This window comes from Equus asinus, chromosome 13, assembly GCF_041296235.1.
Source record: "Equus asinus isolate D_3611 breed Donkey chromosome 13, EquAss-T2T_v2, whole genome shotgun sequence".
NCBI classification, from domain to species: Eukaryota; Metazoa; Chordata; class Mammalia; order Perissodactyla; family Equidae; genus Equus; species Equus asinus.
Genome location: NC_091802.1, coordinates 45,647,539 through 45,664,032, shown reverse-complemented (window position 1 = coordinate 45,664,032; position 16,494 = coordinate 45,647,539). Strand labels below are relative to the sequence as shown.

Genomic DNA, 16,494 nt, shown 5'->3' with positions numbered 1-16,494 from the left:
AAGGCGCGGGGTCTGAGCGGGAAAAGACTGAGGCTGGTGCGGGCGGCCCCGGAGTCCGGCCGGCGGCGTGGCGCTGGGGCACCGCCGGCTTGGGCGGGCTCCGAGTTCGGGAAAGGCTGTTTGGGGACCGGGAGCGTGCCGGCAGAATTTCGCCCCGAAGTCGTTTTTTGCTGAGGAGGCGCTGGTGGACGTGCAGGCCGCCAAGAAAGTGGGAGACGTTCCACTTGAGCCTCCTCCTTTCCATGCCAGGATCCTCTAACAGGTCCCCCAGTTTCCTTCAAGTTGTAAGACAGGAAAAGTCATGAATCACTTTAATAGTTAAGGGTACCTAGTCCTACTTTAGAGCTGATGGCCAGAATAATTGAGGAAGGCAGTAAGTAGGCTAAGGAAATAGGGCAATTTTGCAGCTTTTATAATCAGCTTTTCACAGTGTGAAAAGCTACGAAATATATATATATACACACACATATATACATGTATCTATCTACACACTATTTTTCTAGGGGGAAGATATGAAATGAATTCGGAGAACATGAGGTTTATCTGTTAAATCCAAGGACAAGTTTAAAAAGATTTTATAACCATGTACCTTTTTGAATTATCTACTCAAGTTTATTTGCACAATCAAGATTGTAATACATACACAATACAGCTTATTAACATATTTTCAGTCTTACATTTCTATTTCGATAATTACTATAAATATTCTCAGAAGAATCTAGGAGAAAGTATGCTGTCAATATAAGACGAGGTTAGTTGAGAAGGCTTCCCGAAGAGTGATGACTACCATTTGGAAGAAGAGAAGGGAAGGGTTAATTAGTTCTTAGGGCGGCACTAGACTGGGCACACGGTAACCCTTACTGCACTGCAGATTCTTTTCACAGGCAAGACTAAGGGGAGCAATGAGGCTATACCTCTCCCACCAAAGAAATGAGAACAAGCCTAAACCCTAATCAGAGAAAAATACATGAGTGAACCAAAAAGATAAGATAGTAAAGAACTTGTACTTTATTTGAAGACACAATATTTTTGCCATTCTTATGGTCTTTTGAAACATTTTGAACAAAAGCTCCTTTCCAAAAAACAAGTACAAGGATTTTTATCTTTCTCAAGGCCAGTTGTTTGCAGATAAAGTGGTTGATTTATATTTATTCTTGGCATCTTCTCTCATCTATGGGCTTTTTTTTCTCCCCGCACCAAAAGTTGTTAGTGTTCCCAGTCAACAGTCCCAATGCGTATTTTCTTTTTTTTTTTAAAGATTTTTTTCCTCCTTTTTCTCCCCAAAGTCCCCTGGTACATAGTTGTATATATTTTTTTAGTTGTGGGTCCTTCCAGTTGTGGCATGTGGGACACCGCCTCAGCATGGCCTGACGAGTGGCACTATGTCCGCGCCCAGGATCCAAACTGGCAAAACCCTGGGCCGCGCAGCAGAGCGCAGGAACTTAACCACTCGGCCATGGGCTGTCCTCCCCACTGCATATTTTCTTACAGAGAGCTCTCTCTCTGTCTTCACTTGAAGTTACTTACTATATTAGTTCCAAGGGTTACAGCCATTTAAAATGTCAAACAACTTGGCCCTTTTTCATGAAATGTAGTAAAGTATCCTAAACTTAACTTTTATACAATGATCTTTGATTGACATGTACAACTCATTTTTGTCCATTTTTTGAAGCACTTAAACTAACTTTTTGGAAGATATTTAATAGATATGGCTGTGAGTCTTCTGTGGAATCAGACTTTATACGGAACTGTTGAGTTCAGCAAGCACTACGTGTGAGAGGAGCTAGGGGTCCCTCTGCTGGTGAGTAGCAAGAATTTTTCAGGCTCAATGGGTGGCATGGGTTCAAAGCATGCAAAGGTTAAAAACTGTCTGGACTGTTGCCTTGGGTGTTAACCTCGGACAGGGGTAGTTAATTGTTTCATGGTTTTTTTCAGTTCCAATCAGTGGAAATTCTGGGCTCTGTAAGCATGCACTCTGGAGCTGAAGGGCTGGGGAAGGGATACGGGTGTCCTAATTTGCTCTCCTAAAGGTTTCAGAGACCCTGGGCAGCCTTTGTAGCAGCCCTAGATATTGAATAAGCTGGTTTAACAACTATAATTTTAAAACAGCTTTTGCGGTTTTTTGTACTATTGCAAAATAAATATATGTTTATTGTATAACATTTAGAAGATATAGATAAGACAAAAGAAAATACCCCATTCCACCCGTAATTTAACCCATTAAACACTTTGGTTTATATCCTTCTAGTCCTTTTCTCTAATTTATTTATAGAAATAACTTTTAAGTTAAAATAGCTTCAGAACAAACAGCTTTGTGCCACCCCCTTCCTACAGTTTTATTGAGGTATAATTTACATACAATTAAATTCACCCATTTAAAGTGTACAGTTTATTTGTGCAACCACCATCATAATTAAGTTTTAGGACAACCCCATAAAGTTCTCTCATGCTTCTTAGCAGTTGTAGTCTGCTTTTAACTTAATAATAGCTTGTGAATATCATTCTTTTGTTTGAAATATTCTTTTACAACATCATTTTAATGACCCTCGTATTGTTTTGTATAGCTGTATCATGATTTATTGGACATTAAGGCTATTTTAAGTTTCTTACTATTAAAAAATCAACACGATAAACATCCATATAACTAAATCATTTTGTACATTCATGATTATTTCTTTAGGATTAATTTCCAGAAGTGGAAGTGCTGTGTCAATGGTTATAATTAGCTCCATTACAAAGCTCTGTGAGGTCAGGGCATTTTGTCTGTTTGTTCACTGTTGTATGTCCAGGTCAGAGAAGAGGGTCCAGCACCGTATGCAACTCAATAAATAATTGGTGAATGAATAGCTGAGTACCTGTTGCTGTAGTGTATTCCATCAGAGAGATGTCAATTTATACCGTCATCAACAGTGTGTGACAATTTAATAGAAAGAATGTATTTCTGTACATTTTAGATTTTCCAGGAGAAATCTACTTTAAAATATTCTATCCTGTTATCCCATTGATCCAAGGAAATATTCCAGAAATTCTGATATTTTGGCATCCAAATTACATCTCTTAAATTGCCTGTTACACTCACAGCCATACCAAAAAAACCCAACTCTTGTCAAACCACTAATCTTGTTTTTTGGTTAGAAAACATGGTCACTTACTTATAAGGTTAGTTCTTTTTCCTGACATCATAATATTATAAAGAACAGCAAATATATTAGACAGTTTTGACTATTCAAGGTGACACAAAATTACTTCAAGGCTATTTCATTAAACAGTTTTGGGAACCTTCACTAACTTCATTGCTTTTTCCTGGAAAGTTATAATTTTATGTTATAAGCCACTGTCCCCATCAATACAGAACATGTTTTTCCTTTTCCTAAAAGGAAAAAAGCCTGTAGTGGATAATATACTCTTAAATATGATTAAAACAGTAAATTTTATGTTATGTATATTTTTCCACAATAAAAAATTACAACCCCTCCCAAACTTGTAATATAGTTATACATGTGCTTCTTTATTAAATGCATTAAAGAACAACCACCAGTGTAATGGATGAGATCAGCTGTTTTTAAGAGTAAATCTAAGAGATCGGTCTGAAGATGTGTGGCTAAGGAGCCTTGAGAACACCCACATTTAATCAAGGTTTCCTGAGGGATGGTGGTATTATTCCCTGACACTGAAAGGTCATTGTCATTCCCTACCCCTGGCCTCTTTCACAATCAAAAACCTAATGCCACTTACAGTCACGTAATCTCCAGTGCTTCTTGCTGGGAGGGCTGGTAGGAGCTCGGAAGGGTGGCCCTGAGCTGAGGTCGTGCCAGCTTTGCCGTGCTCCTTCCTGCCGCGGCCCAGGCAGTTCTGAGCCAGGTGGGGGCAGCAGAGTGCAGCTGGTGGTTAGGGAAATACCAGAGCGGCATCCATTTACTGGTGAGAATTAGGAAACGGAAACCGTGTTATGACTTAAACTTTTTTACTGGTCAGAATTCAGAAGATGACAATGTTTCCAGTTGCTAAGAATGTATTAGACAAAAGCAAGAATAATTTTGATATCTATGAAAAAGTAGTTTCCAACGAGCTGTTTAGAAAACGTAGACATTTCATTGTTGAAATCCTTTGAAACTTTTCCGTTTTCTTTTTCTCCCTGTCTCTGTGTCACATTCACTGATATCCGAAGAGGAAGAGAATACAGAGTTGTGGAAGGAATTTCTATTCACGTAGGCATCAAATAACCTTAAGTCCTTTGGGGAAAGTAATTCTTGGCAAACATTCCAGGACCATGTATAAGTAGAAAAGGTGTCATAAAAGGACTCATTTTTAGTGTCTATCCCAATCAAATCCCCTCGGATCTTCTGCCATAGGTTTAGCATTTCTTTCCGGTGCTCAAGGGCAGTTCCTAAATTATAGGTATCTGTAGCTCTTTTTACCTGTAGTGAGAGAGCAGAAGTTTACGGTAGTTACCCTGAAATATCTGATCTGGGAGCTACAATTCTAGATATCCCAAGTGTTATGTTTCCAGGCTACTTGAAAGTCACTGTGTTTACATATTGAGGACATGTGAGTTAGGAGTTGATGGACAATGAAAGTGTCTTACTTGGGAATAATGAGATAATAAGAAATTTTGTAAGAATATTAAAAACACAGTAGACTAAAATAAGAGTAAATGTGGGATGGAGATAGGCTCTGGGTGGAATAGGAGTGCCAGGGATGGTACTCAGTCCAGCCTAGGGCAGGGAAGATGCTGAACTGAGTAGGTCCTCAGGATTTGATTAAATTAGGCAGTGGGTGTGATGGGAAGGTGTTCCAGGGAGAGGGGACAGCATACACAAAGGCTCAAAGGCAATAAGCATCCCAGAGTTGGGGGTGGGGGGTACAGGAACTTTGGTAATGCTAAAGTGTCAAGTTTAAAGTGGGAAGGAAGGAGTGACGAAGGCGAGGTAGGCAAGGTGTTTGCTGTAATCAGGCCCTTAGACTTGATCGCAGTGAGGTTGGGGAAAGCCCTTTCCTCAGTGAAAATCACGCTGTAGTGAGCCACTGTTTCTGATGGAGGTGAGATAAATCCCTCAGTTGGGTGGAGGAGAAAATAGTTGAAAAATCCTGCTATGGTTGATATGGAAGCATTCATTTTTTTTTTTTTTTTTTAAAGGAAGATTAGCCCTGAGCTAACATCTGCTGCCAATCCTCCTCTTTTTGCTGAGGAAGACTGGCCCTGGGCTAACATCTGTGCCCTCTTCCTCTGGAAGCATTCATTCTTAAGCAGGACAGTGACATGGTTGGATTTTCATGTTAGATCATTAGCAGCTGTGTGGAGAATGGGTGGAGGGGAGCAGCTGTGGGGAAGGGGGAACAGGTTAGAGGTTGTTGTCTAGGCAAGACCTAATGAGGGCCTCAGTTAAGGAAGTAGTAATAAAATGAAGGGGACAAATTTCAAAAATCTTTGGGAAAATGAGAGTAGCCACATTTGGTGATTGGTGGATGTGACGAGTAAGGAAAAAGTGTAAGTTAAGGATGGGTCCCGGCCTTCTAGTTTCAGTGACTGGTACCTGGTGGTATCAACAGTGAGATACAGAATCCCCAAGGAAGAGCCAGTTTGATGTAGAGGATGATGAGTTTGGTTTTGGACATGCCCAGTTTGATATGCAGAGACAGCAAGGTAGAAGTGTTCATCAGGCAGTCAGTGAGATAAGATAGAAGTACCAGAAAGAAGTCTAGGCTAGTGACAGTTAAGAGTCATCAGTATCTAGGTGGCAGCTGAAACAAGGAGGGTAGACTGAGATAGCTCCGAGAATACCTGCCCTGGCTGTCCCTTCACTTAGTGCACACAGCTCCAATGTTCTGCTGTGACTGGGGTACAGTGATGCCAAATCATTGGTCTTCTCAAGGTCCTTATCCCTTTGGGCAGCTGGAGGCCTTTGGCTATCAGCAGCTTCCATTTACTCCAGTGTGAATGTAGGCTATGAGGAGATACAGGTTGGAGCCCACTCCTTCATATTTTTGTGGCATGAAGCACTGACCATCTCTAGTTCCATTTATCTCAATGTGTTACTACTGCTCATTTCCTTTTCCGTGTCTTCCACCCTCACTCCAAGCTCACGAAGGGTAGGAACTGTGTTTTTTATTCTGAGGTATCTCCTAATCCTAGAACTTGGTTAACACTGGATAAATATTTACTGAACAAATGAATTAATTAGGGTATATAAAGAGAAGAGCATTAGGACCAGACCAGAAAACTAGGAAATATTAAGACTTAAAGGATGAACAGTTAGGAAAGAGTAGAGAGAGGAAAGGACCCAGAGCTACAAGGAGAATTGAAGATGCAGTATTGTAAAGGCCAAGGAAGTAGAAAGTGTCAAGGAGAGCTTAAGCATTCGTGTCAAAGGCAGAAGGGAGTGGCATAATATAAATACACCTCAGTCTGTCTCTGTGGAGTACAAAAGTTGCTAAGAAGTCAGGGCACAGAAGTAGACAGGCAGCATAGAGTTGTGGTTAAAAGTGTGGATTCTGGAGCCAAGTTGCCCATTTTTATAATTCTGGCTCTACTACTTCCTAGCTGTGTGCCTTTGAGCAAGTCGCTTAACCTTTCTGTGCATATCTGTAAAGTGGCAAGGAATGATAACAGTGCCTACCTCAAAGGATTATTATGCTAAGTAAATGGATTAGTACCCGTAGAGCACTTGTAAGGCACAGTGTCTGGCACCTAGGGAGCACACTCAGACTATTCTTCTTCTTTTAGCTGCTATAATAAAGATCCTTTCACTCATCATGATTCCCTGAGTACACCACTCACTGTGACTGCCGGTTTGCTATCTTAACTAGTTGCTATTTCCAGCATGGAACAAATGAATGTCCCAGAAACGATGCTGGCTATGGCTCCATAGGTGATTAGCAGGATGAATGATAACAATTAACATCTGAATCCATTCGATTATAGAGCAAGAAACGTCATTACAATGGGTAAAAATAAGTGATCGTGTCTTATTTTAAAGACATAGAGCAGGAAAAAACTCTTGGTTTTATGGTTGTAAGCACTGAAGTGGAAAATGCTTTCTGGGAAGGCATTCAACGGTGAATACTCACGTGCTGTTTAATAGCAGCTGCATCAGTCACTGTCCAATTCTGCTTTTTCTTGAGGATTTGGTCAATGGCAAGGATGTCAGTTGGATAGCCTGAGTTCGGCTCGATAGGCTTTATATTTGCTGCCTTTATGCACATTTAAAAGAGAAGATTAGTAATATATTTTAGTTTGAATTACACAACAAAGACATAATAAACAGAAGTATATTATATTATGGAAGAGTTTATATATGATTTATATATATGTTTATTGCTAAACCACTTAGTTGTTTTGGGGCACCTGGTATAGTGCCATGCACATGTTTCAAAATTCAAAAAGTATGATGAGTATACACTGCAATCTCTCTGCTGCTTTTGTCTCCCACCGCCTAGTTTCCCTTTCTATAGGCAACTAATGTTATTATTTTCTTGGGTTTCCTTCCAGGACATTTTACAAGAAAAAAAATACGTATTTCATACTTATTTTTCCTTCTTTTTACACAAATAATAGTGTACTATACATGCCGTTTTGTATCTCGCTTTTTCCATTTGGAGATCTTTCACATCATCACACTAAGAGTTTCTTAAGTCATTAAAGTGACTGTAGAATATTTCATTGTATGAAGCAAAATTTAACTAGTCCTATTAATGGTTATTTAGTTCCCCCCCCCCCAATCTTTTGCTAGGAGAAATGACCCTGTAATGAATTACCTTGTATGGGTGGCATTTGGGATATGTGCAAGGATATCTGTGTATCCCTGATAGTATACCAGGAGTGGAATTGCTAGGTTAGGAAGGTGGCAAAATATGCACCCTAAATTTGCCACTTTGGCAGAAGAGTTATTTTGAGCTAAAGGCACTTGAAAAACAGCAGGTGTAAGATGGGCACTCTGATCTCTCCTTTTCCTTCCTGAATGCAGGAGATAAAACCCTTATATGGAGGATGTCTCCCTTGCACCAGGAGGCAAGTCACATTCATATCACTAGGGACAGAGAGTCAAGGCAGAGAGAAATCTGTACAAACAAACCATGTTAAATAACCCCTTATCTTCCTACTCACTTCCCCACTCAGTTAACTATCCTAGCCCAAGCCCCTTTGCCTGGACACATTTTCACAATTTACTACTCTTTGTCCAATTCAGTCTGTAAGTGTTCAACTCTAACTGCTTCTTTGGGTCTTCATTCTCTTGTGGGGACTCCCTTGTACATATAACATTTAATAAAAATGTGTATGCTTTTCTCCTGTTTATCTGTCTTGTGTTAATTCTCAGGTCCAGCCAAGGACCCTAGGAGGGTAGAGGAGAAATTGTACCTCACCAACAGTAAAAAGGTCTCTCATTTTGGTAGATATTGCCAAATTTCCTCTGTAGAGGTTAAACCAATTTAAACTCCTATCTGCAATTTATGAGTGCCCCGTGTGTCTTCCAGTTTTTGATCTTGGTCAATCTAATATGGAAAGATAGTATCTCAGGGTAGTTTTAATTTGGATCTTTTATGAACAGTGAGATTGAATATCTTTTCGTGTTTCTGAGAACTGTCTGTTCATATCCTTTGCTCATTTTTATATAGGTTGTTTTTTTTCCTAATCAATTTGAAGCTCTTTGATGTATTAGAGACATTAACTCTTTGTGTTATGAATTGCAAATTTCACATTTGATTATACAGAGACTTTTGACCTTGAAGTAGTTGAATTAATCTTTTTCTTTCTTTCTTTCTTTTTTTTTGGCTGAGGAAGATTTGTCCTGAGCTAACATATATTACCAATCTTCTTCTTTTGCTTTTTGTGCTTGAGGAAGATTAGCCCTGAGCTAACATCTGTGCCAGTCTTCCTCTATTGTGTATGTGGGTCGCTGCCACAGCATGGCTGGATGAGTGGTGTAGGTCTGTGCCCAGGATCCAAACCTGCGAACCCTGAGCCCCTGAACCAAAGCGCGCCAAACTTAACCACTACATCACTGGGCTGGCCCTATGAATTAATCTATTAAAAAAAATACTTTTGTGTCATAGTTATGACGGCCTTCCCAGAATTTATTTCAGTATTTTAAGATTTCTTTTTTTCTCTTCTTCTCTCAATTTTTTCCTTTTACATTTATATCTTTGCTCCATTTGGAATTTGTGTAAGGTATGAGTTATGAGCCTCATTTTTTTCTCAGATGGCTACCCAGTACACTATTTAATGAATAATCTATCTTTTTCCTGTAGTGTTGAAATGTCACATTTCTCTTAAATTAAAACTCGCGGGCCAGCTTGGTGGCGCAGCGGTTTAGTGTGCACATTCTGCTTCGGCGGCCTGGGGTTTGCCAGTTTGTATCCCGGCTGTGGACATGGCACCGCTTGACAAGCCATGCTGTGGTAGGCGTCCCACATATAAAGTAGAGGAAGATGGGCACAGATGTTAGCTCAGGGCCAGGCTTCCTCAGCAAAAAGAGGAGGATTGGCAGCAGTTAGCTCAGGGCTAATCTTCCTCAAAAAACAAAAAACAAAACAAAAAAACCTCTCTCTATATCTTTATCTATTTTTGCACTTTCTATTTTGTTCTTTGGATCTATCAACTTCCCTTACCACACACTATTTTAATTGTTGAGACTTTTAAATATGCCGTAATATTTAGTAAGGTTAGTCCCTGTCTTCATTAAATTTTTCTTTCAGATTATTCTGACTGTTCTTGGTTATTTAATTTTTTTGTATGAACCAGATTGTTTAGTTATAAAAATCCTTTGAGTAAATTTTAAAAATCACATTAAAGTTATAGATCAAATAAGAAAGAACAATATCTTTATGATGTCAAACATTCTTTTTTCTTTTAGGAAGATTAGCCCCGAGCTAACTGCTGCCAATCCTCCTCTTTTTGCTGAGGAAGACTGGCCTTGAGCTGACATCTATGCCAATCTTCCTCTAGTTTGTATATGGGATGCTGCCACAGCATGGCTTGATGAGCCGTGTGAAGTTCTGTGCCCGGGATCTGGGCCTGCAAACCCCAGGCTGCTGAAGCAGAGTGTGTCAACTTAACCACTACACCACCGGGCTGGCCCCTAGTTATTGTGATTTTAAATAGGGTGGTTAGAGAGGGCTTCCTGAAATTTGAGTCAAGACCTGAAAGAGGTGAGGGAGACAGCTAAGCAGATGAGGAACAGCATTTGAGCAGAGAGAAGAGCAAAGCTCAAGACCATTAGATGACAGCATGTCTGCTATGTAAGAAGAATAGTAAAGAGGTCGTGTAGATGGAGTGGAATGCACTGGACAGTAAGCAGTGGAAGATGAAATTGTTAGGTAGGCAATGAGGATCTAGATCTGTGATGTCCAATAGAAATTTCTGCAAGTTAGAAAATTTTATATTTCTGTGTTGTCCAATATGGTAACCATTAGCCATATATGGTTATTGAGCATTTGAAATGTGGGTAGCGCGACCAAGGAACTGAATTTGTACTTTTATTTAATTTAAATTTAAATAGCCACTGTGGCTACCGTTATTGGAAGATTCAGGTTTAGATTGTGTAGGACCTTGTAAGTTATTGTAAAGATTTTGGCTTTTACTCTGAGTGATACGAAAGCCACTGGAGAGTTTTGAGCTGATTTTAACAGAACCACTTTGGTTGCTGTGTTGAGAAGAGACTGAAGGGGACAAAGGTAGAAGCAAAGGGGACCATTTAGGAAGCTAGCGACACTATCTCTGCTGAGATGATTAGAGACAATCCAGCGTGCTCTCAATACATAAAGAATTTGTATTATAGTTTAATCCAAAAAATACTGAGTCTTCTCTGGGCCAGGCTCTGTTCTAGATGATAGGGATACCTCAGTGAAAGAAATAAAGTCCTTGCCTACATGAACCATATATTCTAGTTGGAGAGATTGACAATAAACAGATAAGCATCACAGATGGAGGGTTCAGTGTTGGAAAATAAGTTTAAAGGGGAATAAATGTCCTCTTATTTCCATCTTGTCAGTGATATTTGCCTGTGGCGTGACTTCTTCTGGAGAGATAAAGACAAAGTCTGAACTTGAGGTCATTTGTGACTGTGATACTTCTCTGGGAGTCTTTTTTCTTAAAAAAATTTATTTCATTGTGATAAGAACACTTAACATGACTTACCCTCTTAAATCAACTAGATTTTTAACAAATTTTTTAGTTAAGAGGTTTACCTCAACACATTTTTTAGTGTACAATTCAGTATTGTTAACTATAGGCGCAATGTTGTATAGCAGATCTCTAGAACTTATTCATCTTGCATAATTGAGACTTTATGCCCATTAATTAGCAACTCCTCATTTTTTCTCCCTCCTCCAGCCTCTGGACTCTTAAACCCTATGCCTGGGGGGGCCTTCTAGGGGTTTCATAGTGATGTGAACAACATGTGGCCCTCTGGAACCCAGAGATACCCCACAGGGTGGGCTGGTCTCCAGTCAAATCTTGATCCTGTTTCTCAGGCTGGGAGGCCTGTGACAAACCTGGGGTAAGGCCAGAGCTTCCTGAGAGAATATCCAGAAACTAGGGCATACTTGCCTGAGACCTTAAAACTCATGATGACAAATTGTATCTTGGGAAGGGGCAAATAGATTAGAGGCAACAGAACTTGAAGAAGGGCCAGAAGGTGCAGCTGGAACTATAAATGGCGCTCTGGTCCAAGGGCAGGATGGCTCCTCCATCACTGTGTTGCTCCACTGGGTTGTGGACCTGATCCTCTCATCCAATGCTGTCTGGCCCAGCTGCAATCTGGAGCCAGTTGAAGGAGTCTAAAATGTAGCTTTTGGTCTCTGTGTTAATGGGAGAGTGGTTGGAAGTGGGACCTGAGAGCCTTTTTATCATGATTCTTTTATTCCCCACCCCCACCCCCACTCCCAAGCCTAGGATTGTATTTTTCAGTAAGTTTAACTGTTTGTTGAAATGAAATATTTATACCTGGGCTTAAATTTAGAAAGATGGCTATGGAATCTGATTTGAAATATAATGATTGAAAATACTTCTTTAATATATATATATATATATATATTTTTGGTGAGGAAGATTGGCCCTGAGCCGACATCTGTTGCCAATCTTGCTCCTTTTGCTTGAGGAAGATTGTCCCTGAGCTAACATCGGTGGCAGTCTTCCTCTGTTTTGTATGTGGGACACTGCCACAGCATGGCTTGACAAGCAGTACATAGGTCTGTGCCTGGGATCTGAACCCATGAACCCTGGGCCATGGAAGTGTAGCGTGCGAACTTAACCACTATGCCACTGGGCCAGCCCCTATAATGACTAAAAATATTTGTCATCAAAAAGCATGTTACTAGTTAAGTTAGAACTTAAAAACCCAAGTATTAACTGATGTGACATAATCTAAATCTCACCTGTGTTTTCCAGTCTCTTTTATGGAAAAAATAGTTCTCAAAGAAAGTCAGAGGCTCCTTTCTCCTTAGCATTTCTAATTTCTGTAGGTCTCTGAATGGCTTTCCCATTACCACCCCATCCACATTAGGAAACAATGGAAAGATGGGTATTTTTGAATATGGGCTATCTGAAGGAGGATTGCATCCTAAAAAGATAAAAAAATGGTATCAAAAATAATATATGAAGAAATTCACATAAAATACATATATCTGGTGCCTGTTTTGCTCTTTGTCTATTCTTCTCTTCATTGGCCACAATCCTCCTTCTTCACTCTCCTGCTCCCACCCCCCACCAATCCACAGACTCTCGGCTTTATCCAGGTGTCTGACGATTCAGGTAAGATGTACATTTGCTTTCAAATGATATCTAAGTGACAGAGACAAGTCACTCAGCATAGGCTGTGGTCCTGCTCTTATAGCACTTGGCCTCTGGTATTTATTTGTGACCAGTGATATACAAATAAATCCTTTACGACAGTGGGGAGAAGACAAATGGCTCTTACTCTTGAGCTCTTCCAGAAATTTAAGTAAATCCTTTTCTTTCATTATTGCGATCCGGGCAGCACTAGCAAAGGCAGCTGTGCTTGAACTTGGAGGTGTGCATATGTCTGGCTTAAGTCTCCTTTTTCCATAACCCATAGCATAGGGACTCCATAATATTCCTGAGGTGGTCTCCTGGAATTTTCTTCGGAAATAGCTAAAAAAAAAAGTAATCCAGAAATGAGTGTTGGACAAAAAAGAAAACAAGATCAAGTTGCAAGTGATATATGCTGAATAAATTTATTTTAAATTTAGTTTGCATATTCATTCAATATTATTTATTGAGTGCCTGTTCCCATGACATTTACAGACTATCTACCGATACTTTCCAAGGCTATTTGACTATTTTTATATATGTCGTCCCTGGGCTTTGACTTCCTTCCTCCTGCCCATGACCTCCCAGTCTTGTCTAGAAAAATACCTCTCTATTATGATCCTTGACGAACTCTTGAGTGGTACCAGCTGGAATACAAACATGAATCATACCTACTATTATATTACTTTGTGTTGGGTGTTAAAATGTAACTTTTTAAAAATTAAAAGACACTCTCATTGTAGAGAACTTGGAAAATATAGAAAAGTATAAAGAAGAAAACATTACCAGTAATCTTACTATCCACAGTAAATCACTATTGATTGCAATTCTGTGTGTGTGTGTCTGTGTGCATGCACATGTGTGTGAACAGATTTAGGAGAAATATTACTATGCATTTTAGGTTATAATCCTTAAGAATAAGTACAGCAGGCTATGTATGATAAGGGGCTCTAATTCACAGTACAAACATCCACAAAGGTATAAACATCCAATTTACAAACACGCATGCTTTCAATATTGGTGACAGATCGGATTCCTTCTTGCTGCTGGAATGGTGGACTTCTCTTTGAAGCTGTGGTGGGGATCTGGTCACTCACTGCTGAGGTGGAAGGACCCGTTTCTCACTGCTTTGGTGCAGTGGGGGCTTCAGCACCAGTGTGGAAGACCTCACTTCTCAGTGTGCTGAGCAGCGGAGCGTCACTTCTTGCTGTCCCAAAGAAGATGATGCAGGCCCTTGCTTCTCTTTATTACGCAGGCAGGTTTCTTTCTAGTACAGCAACAGGAGGCTTCACTTCTCTCTGGGATGGTGACAGGCAAGCTTTCTTTTCCTCTCAGGAAGAGGGAAAGAACTCATTCTAAACGTTGGAGCTGCAGCAGTGGTTGGGTAGGAGATGTGTTGATAGCGTTCTGATTAGAGCCTGGTTTATAATCAGATACTTCCTTCCCTAGTCTTGAACCCAGCCATCCACAGTGTTCTCACTCACCTCTGAAAATAGTCTAATGCTTGTTTCTCTTAGTATAATTTAACTCCTAACAGGTCCTTTAAGGCTCACCTTTCCTTCCCCTCGGAGTATTCTCCGCATACTCTATGGCTCTGGGTGTGGTCTTCAAGTCAGCAGTACTGGCAGCACTGAGAACTTGTTAGAAATACAAATTCTTGGTCCTCACACAAACCTACTGCATCAGAAACCCTGGGGCCCAGCAATGTGCTTTACCAGTGGCTCCATGTGGTCCTGATGCTCACTCAACTTTGAGAACTGCTGCTGTGGGGTGTAGTCTCCTCCTTCATGATGCCTATGGTACCCTCTGCTCAGTTAAGTCTGATAACCCCGGAAACACTAATCTCTGCTTGATGATTATATACCGGGACATATATATATATGTGTGTGTGTGTGTGTGTGTGTGTGTGTGTGTGTATATATGTGTACATATATATATATGTATGTATGTATTTTTAATTGAGTTCATAATAGTTTACATCAATGTGAAATTTTAGTTGTAAATTATTTCTTGACTGTCACCACATAAGTGCTCCCTTTCACTCCCTGTGCTCACCCCCCGTCCCCTTCCTCTGGTAACCACTGAACTGTTTTCTTTGTCCATGTGTTTGTTCACATTCCACATATGAGTGAAATCATGTGGTGTTTGTCTTTCTCAGTCTGGCTTATTTCGTTTAGCATAATTCCCTCCAGGTCCATCCACGTTGTTGCAAATGGGATGATTTTGTCTTTTTTATGGCTGAGTAGTATTCTATTGATATACCAGGTCATATTTATACCTAACTGCTGCCTTCCCTGCCTCCCTTCCTAGCTTCCTTCCCTCCTGTTTTAATTTTTCTTTAATAACACAAGTTTTCCTTAAACATCTCTGGATCTTTGGATATCTATATTTAAAAGTGAGAGTAAGCACTCTTTAATAAGGTCAATTGGAAGCTGTTTGGTGTGGTGGGTCTTACTGAGTGGCAACTTCACTGTCAGGTAATTGGTTGGAGCCTTGTTTCATCAAGAAACTTTTTATTTATTTATTTATTGAGGAAGATTAGCCCTGAGCTAACTGCTGCCAATCCTCCTCTTTTTGCTGAGGAAGACTGGCCCTGAGCTAACATCTGTGCCCATCTTCCTCTACTTTCTATGTGGGACGCCTACCACAGCATGGCTTGCCAAGCGGTGCCATGTCCGCACCTGGGATCCGAACTGGCGAACCCTCGGCCACTGAGAAGTGGAACATGCGAACTTAACCACTGCACCACCAGGCTGGCCCCTCGAGAGACCTTTGAATTGTGAGTATCTGTGGGTTTTTTCTCTTTTCATCAATTTTCCTGGGGAGGGATCCTCTGATAGTGTACCTGAGTGCCATAATTCTAGCTGTCAACACATTGAGACCTCGGGAAGGGGAAGGTGGCTGGTAGGGGTCTCGCCAGTCAGTGAGTGGACTTCCATGTAATACCTTGCTTTCACAATGATACCTTCATCTCAGTTATGTCTGATATCCATGAGTCCAAACAATCTTCCTGGTACAACCTCTTCAGAGAGTTAACTGCCAGGGCAGTCACTTGGTTGTGTGGAGTTAGGGAGAGGGATCTAACTAGTTAACTAGTCTTTCTGTTTTGGGCTCCCTTGCTCAACCCCCAGCCCCCTCTCCCCACAAAGGTTCCTGGTGTTCAGCTCCTGAGCCTTCCAAGGGTTCTGCAGTGAGAATTGGTTTGCTTCTTGACCTTCTCTACTGCAGGTACTTGAGTTTCAGCCTCTTCAGATCTCACTAGCCAGTAAACAGTCATCCATTTCCTTTCCACCTTCCAAAATTATGTTGATATCTCTTGTCAGCTGTTCTCCTTGCTTTTGTGGGCTTATGCCCTCTAAAATACTTTTACTATTATTTTAGTGCAATTTCAGAAGGAAAAAGAGGTAAAAAAATGCATTTATTCTAATATGTTTAACCTGACAGCTATTTTTTAATCCTCTAAAATTTGGCTTTCCTCCCATCATCCTTTTGGAAAGAAGGTGACATAAGATTTCTTAACTACTAAATCTTATTCTGTCCATTTAGTCCTCATTTTACCTGGACACACTTTAGCATTTAATACTGGTGGAAAGTCTATCCCTTTTTGAATTTCTCTTTGGCCCTGGCTTTCCAACTCCACACTATCCTGGTTCTCTTCTTGAATACTAATATTTCCTTTGCTGACTCCTTTTTCCTCCCATTCCGTAAATATGAGCATTCCTTATGAT

At 40.4% G+C, this 16,494-nt stretch overlaps 1 protein-coding gene across 2 annotated transcripts in view; it reads right to left on the bottom strand.

The window, feature by feature from the left end:
* Positions 1-551: 551 nt before the first annotated feature.
* The window catches only part of EFCAB3 (EF-hand calcium binding domain 3), a 133,443-nt gene continuing 117,500 nt past the window's right edge, over positions 552-16,494 (bottom strand). For both annotated transcript variants that reach the window (XM_044745526.2, XM_044745530.2), the window contains 4 exons: positions 12,915-13,108; positions 12,373-12,557; positions 7,069-7,191; positions 552-4,418 (listed from right to left, as the gene is read on the bottom strand). In XM_044745526.2, coding sequence (XP_044601461.2) covers positions 4,092-4,418; positions 7,069-7,191; positions 12,373-12,557; positions 12,915-13,108 — 829 coding nt within the window. In that variant the 3' untranslated portion in view covers positions 552-4,091. The remainder of the gene's footprint in view (positions 4,419-7,068; positions 7,192-12,372; positions 12,558-12,914; positions 13,109-16,494) is intronic.